This window comes from Chrysochloris asiatica, unplaced genomic scaffold (assembly GCF_000296735.1).
Source record: "Chrysochloris asiatica unplaced genomic scaffold, ChrAsi1.0 scaffold00246, whole genome shotgun sequence".
NCBI lineage: Eukaryota > Metazoa > Chordata > Mammalia > Afrosoricida > Chrysochloridae > Chrysochloris > Chrysochloris asiatica.
The window spans coordinates 2,183,013-2,188,806 of NW_006408764.1; the positions used below are offsets into that span (position 1 = coordinate 2,183,013).

A 5,794-nucleotide genomic window follows, 5' to 3' on the forward strand; every position below is an offset into this window, starting at 1 on the left:
CAGAGTTCTGGGACCAGCCCCTGAACCTGCTTGGTCAGGTATTCTGTGTTGTTGTTGGCGGAGCTCTCTGCTATACGTCCGCCCGATCCGCCATCTTGTTTGTTGTTTGATAAAAGTTTTTTAATGAACAAAATTTTTCATTTTTTTCTGAGGTCCCATTTATTTATTTTGTCTTTTACTGCTTGTGCTTTTGTTACTATATTATATAATCCACTGTTGAAAACTAGATCTGATAGCATTACCCCTGTTTGATTTTCCAAGAATTTTATGATTTTAGTTTGCCCAAATAGGTCTTTAATCCATTTTTTATTTATTTTTTGTGTATGGTGTGAGGGTAAGGATCCTGTTTCGTTTCTGTGCATGTGGAAATTAAAATTTTCTAGCACCATTTATTGAAGAGATTCTTTTTACCCCTTTGAAGCACTCTTGTCAAAAGTCAGTTAACCATGGATGTGTGAGTTTATTTCTGGATTCTCAATTTTATTTCTTTGGTGTATGTGTCTATTGTTATATTAGTACCAACCTGTTTTGATTATTGTAGCTATATAGTAATTTTTTAAATTGAGAAGTGTTAGCCCTCCTACTTTGTTCTTTTCTTTCAGCATTGTCTTTATTTAGAGCCTCTTGCCTTTGCATATAAAGTTAAGGATTGATTGTTTCTGTTGGAAGAAGGCTATTGGATATTGATAAGGATTTCAGTGAATTATGTAGATCACTTTGGGTAGTTTTGACATCATGAAAATACTAATTCTTCCAATCCTTTAACATGGAACATCTTTACTGCTGTTTATTTCTAGTTTACCATTACCTTGAAAGTGTATCCCTTTGTAATCCCAATTGAAAGTGGTCTCTGGGCTTTGACTATTGCCCTTTAGTGAAAGCCCTGAAGGTTACCAAAAGAGTAGTTCAGGATGGTGGTTGTTACTAGTTGCCCTCAGATTGATTCAGATTCATGCCAAACCCATGCGTATAGAGTATAACTGCTCTACAGGGTTTTCAAGCCTGTAACATTTCAGAATTAGTTCGACAGACCTGTCTCCTGAGGTGTCTTTGGGTGGGTTGCACTGCCAAACCTTCCATCTAGTGCTTAATCATTACCAGCAGAGCCAAAAATAATACCAGTTGGTTTGAGTGCTGAGAAGTGGGTAGGCCTATCTGGTGTGCTGTCACCTACTGTCTGTGGTGCTGCCTTCTTGGGTTGAAGAGGAACTGAACAGATCTCATTGTTAGCAGAACAATTACCTGGCCTCTGTGTCCCCAGCTATACTGGAGTATACAAGTCTTTTTGCTTTTCATTTCAGCCTGATTCAGTGGTTCGAGACAGCACCAAGTCGGACTTGTCCACAATGCCGAATCCAGGTGAGGGTACTGGCCTGGGACCACCTCAGCAGAAGATATTTGTCCTTTCCAAGAAGCAGGAGTGAAGAAAGAATGAACGGTGTTTCTATCCTTTTGGAACCCTTACAATTTGAGGCCAATTGAGCCTTACTTCCTATGATCTTGAGAGGCTCAGGAGAATTAATTTCAATCCAAGGATAGCTGGCAGATGGACTCATCATCAGGTCCAGTGGTTTCCCTGGATAAATTCAGCCACCTTCTCTAACTCTTCCCATTCCTCAACTCTCCAGCCCCTAGAGTTGAGGTATCTTGTGACAGTCACCACATGTGTCTGAAGTGACATGACTAAAGCAACCACTAAACTCGAAGTTCTGATTTGGGCTGCCTACAAGAATGGAGAGGTCTTCTGTCTCTAAGAGATGTACTAGGAAAAGTTAGACCTGGTCACAGGCTTGGTATGCATGTTAAGTGGGTAGCCGGACCCATGCACACATCTGTTTGCCCATGACCCAGCTAGCCACACAGTCATACTCTCTTGTGTTCTTCTATCCAGGTTGGCAAAAGAACAATTATCAATAAGCTCTTCTTTGACCTTGCCCAGGAGGAGGAGAATGTCTTGGATGCAGAATTTTTAAAGGTACCCAGAATTTATCTTATCCCCACAGAAGTTAGGCCCTCCTAGAGTTCACTGTCACCCAGGGAGGATGCCTAAGGAGCTCTGGTAGCGTAGTGGTTACGAATCAGGCTGCGAACCTTAAGGTTAGCGGTTCGAAACTACCAGCCACTCCGCGGGAGAAAGATGAGGCTTTCTACTCCCGTAAAGATTTACGCCCTCGGAAACCCTGTACAGAGTCGCTATGGGTCGGAACCGACTCGACGGCACTTAACAACAACAACATTGGGGGAACTGGTGGAGATGTTAGGGCAAGGACATGGATAGCAGAGGACAAATGATGATGAGAGATGAGGAGAGAGACACAGTCTCATGAGAGCGAAGAAGGGGGCCACACCACTGTGAGCCCTTTCCTTGGTATTTCATGGCAATTCTGACCCAAAAGCAGAATGTGTTTCCCAAGGCCCCTTCACTTTGTGGAGGACTGTAGCAATCTTGCTCAGCCTACTTTCCTGCTAGGACAGTTATAGACAGATGAGAAAACTCTTCTACTCAGCCAGGGAAGATATGTGGAACCACTGTTCCCAAAACTTGCTGTGTCTTAATACTGCCTGTGGAGTTTGGTATAAATCCAGGTGCCTAAGCCTCTTCCATGGAGTCCTGGTATGGTGCTGTGGGTTAATGCGCCAGACTGCAAAGCCGTTTGAACTGCAAGGTCAGCGGGTCAAGCACACCAGCTTGCTCCTCGGAAACCCTATATAGGGTCGCTATGGGTCAGAATTGACTTGTCAGCACTTAACAACAACAACAAGCCTCTTCCAGATCAGGGATAGGAGGCAGAGCCCCTGAAATGAAAAATATGCATCCAGGATGAAAGCCCACACAATGGTGATTGGTTTGTTTTGTACAGTTCTGTTGCTTCTCTTTCAAGTCTAAAGTTGAAACCTCTTAGGGGATGTTGACATGGGTTGGGGTTTACAAGTGATCCCTGGACTCTGAGGGTTAACTTGCATTTGTCAGATTGGAATTTGTTCATCCTTTGGCACAGGGGTGTTGTGATGTCCTTGGAGCCCCATTGCTTCAAGCATGCAGAAATTTTGTGCTCGGAGCCAGCATGTTTATTGTCATGGTAACTGCTCCCATTTTAAGTGATGTCCTCCCTGTGATGAATGCAACAAAAGACAATTTCATTTCTTCCTCACTTTAAAAGCCAGGTTGGGGAGACAGGGAGGAAACATCTTGACTAGCTTGGAGCAAGGGCTTGGAAGGTAACTGGTGGGTGTGGAAAGAGCCAGGGAACTGTGGACATTGGCACAGCTGCGTTGAGCTGGTATCTATTCTCAGGCAGCTCCTTCACTACTCCCTACCTCCTATCATGACTGTAAGCTGTTAGCCCACACTGACTAGCCTGACCACCAAAAGCTCCTACCTCCAGAGTCCTGGGTAGAAAGTTTGACAGCAGGAGCCATAGCTCCTCTTGGGACTGGGCCTTAGTATGGGTCACATGTGAGATTCTGAGTTAAGTATTGTTCTAGGAAAGTTGATCTGGAGGTAGGTTTGACTGTACTCTCTCTTTTAAAGTTTTTATTCTGAGTTATGTGTTAGTTTATATGGGTGAACATTATCTTTACAACCATCCTATTGTATTTTGTTTCATTGCAATGATCACAATCCCCTGCATGTATCATCAAACAACCAGGTATACCCCACACGCGTGGCCCCCGACTGCCAGCCCACAGCCCCTTTCCCTCTCTGAGTCCAGATTCCCCAGCTGCTCCTTCTGTCCACATTATCCATCTCTGCCTCCATCCCTAGTGTTACTGCCTCCCCGACGGGGTCTCAGATTTCGCTTTTCTCCTTTGATGGTTCCAGGGACCTCAGCTCCTGGACTGCAAAATCAGCCACTCTTCTCCTTTTGTTACCAGACATTTACATTTACCTTTCCAACACTCACTGTCAGACCTGATAGCAATCATTCCCTATTGAACCACAGGAGTCCTTTCCCCTCACCTTTTATCAACACCATCCAGACAGGTTGGAAACAATTCATTGGAGGTTCTGCCTTTCCCTGTATCCTCTGGAGCTAGGTTCCCTATTGAAAGCTTGTAAGCCAGTCGTTTCTTGCCTTTGTAGTCCCCCCATTTTGGGTAGCCAATGCCTGAGTTCCCCATCCCTGTCAACCCTGTGTACCAAGGGTATGGGAATGATCCTCACTGTAGAGATTTGTCTGCTCCTTTGTCATACTGCATCCACAAGCATAGGTCAAGTTCATCCACTTGTAGTGGGTTACTCTTTCTTTTTCTTTTTTTTTTTGTTCCTATTCTTTCTTCCTCTAGTCATATTCTGATCATCCAGCCATTGATACCAGGTCAGATGGGTACTATCTGCAAGTGTGGGTGTTCCTGTGCATCTCCCTCACTTCATATCAGCTGGATGCTTCACACTCGCTTCTAGTCCTCTGGGGCCACGTCCCTACCCCTGGGCCCAGGAGTCCCCAGGTCTCGTCATACTGCTGGTTAACCAGGTCTTAATCCAGGTTAACAGGAGTCTATTAGATGTGGTCAGACTTAGTTCACAACTTCATTGCTGTTTTTCCCCTACTTCTCCTTATCGGTGACCAACGTGGTCAGCAGCAGGACCACATGCCTGCTAGTGTATTACAGTTGAGTTTCAGTCTTGGAAGGGGTTTGCCTTCCAGGGGACCTGACCACTTGCCCTGGGGAACAACTTGCTTGTTCTTTTAGTAGTCAATTGGACTGCTGTTATTTATTTATTTTTAATCCTGCTGGTCTTTCTTTCAAGAAGTATCTTCTGTTCTTCTGGCTGCTCCAGACTGGTCTGCTTGTCCTTTCAAGTGGGAATGTCCCACCTCAGAAGATTCTGGATGGGGATCAGGATTCCACCTCTGTTCTTGTACATTGCCAAGGCTCTGCAGGGAACCTTCTTCACTGGGCAAGTTCTATCCCCATTTTAGGTACTCCAATCAGTAATAGGCTGAAGACAGACTTACAACTTTTCTCTGGTGATGTTTCTGGCTATTCCTCTCTCTCCCCTTCAAGTGTCTGTTTTATAATAGTAGGCAAGGGAAACCAAGATTCAAAAGACATTGGCTGTACAAAGTGCCCATCAACTGAAGAATGGATAAACAAATTGTGGTACATACACACAATGGAATATTATGCTACACTGAAGAATAACAAGGAAGCGGCAAGCCACTGCATAACATGGATGAGCCTTGAGGACATTATGCTGAGTGAAATTAGTCATTCACAAAAAGAGAAATACTGCATGGGACCACTACTGTAAAAGACTAAGAAAAAGAAATTATACTGAAAGGTGGTAGGGGGAAGTTTTGGTTGGTTGCTGGGAAATTGGTGGTGGGTACGGGGAATGGGGAAGGGTGGAGCACAGGGCGGGGATTGGACTCAGGAGGGCTTGGGTGCTGGGGAGGGGGGCAGTATACAGGGAGGGAGAGGGAATTGGAGAAACGGGGCAGATGGGAGAGCAATTGGGCATGTTTGAATGGGCCAAATGGGACAGAGATAAAGGACGATATATGCACAGCCTTGGAACTGCAGGGCTCTGAGATACAGGGATTGAGCCATGGTTGGAATGGGCGGGGAATCGTGTTAAGATGCTTGGCTGTTTTTTGAATCTTGGTTTTCCTTGCATTATAATATAGAGTAGACACTGGAGGGGGATAGAGAGGTATAGTCAGAAACATCACACTAGAAGGCTTGTAAATCCGTCTTCTGCCTTTAACTGATTGGAATACCTAAAATGGGACTACAGCGTACCCAGTGAACGAGGCTTTTTGCGGAGCCTTTGCAATACATAAAACTA

General features: G+C 44.8%; 1 protein-coding gene across 1 annotated transcript in view; it reads left to right on the forward strand.

The window, feature by feature from the left end:
• The window catches only part of TRAIP (TRAF interacting protein), a 44,293-nt gene that overhangs the window by 19,922 nt on the left and 18,577 nt on the right, over positions 1 to 5,794 (forward strand). The window contains exons 2-3 of the mRNA XM_006873650.1: positions 1,302 to 1,359; positions 1,892 to 1,975. Coding sequence (XP_006873712.1) covers positions 1,302 to 1,359; positions 1,892 to 1,975 — 142 coding nt within the window. The remainder of the gene's footprint in view (positions 1 to 1,301; positions 1,360 to 1,891; positions 1,976 to 5,794) is intronic.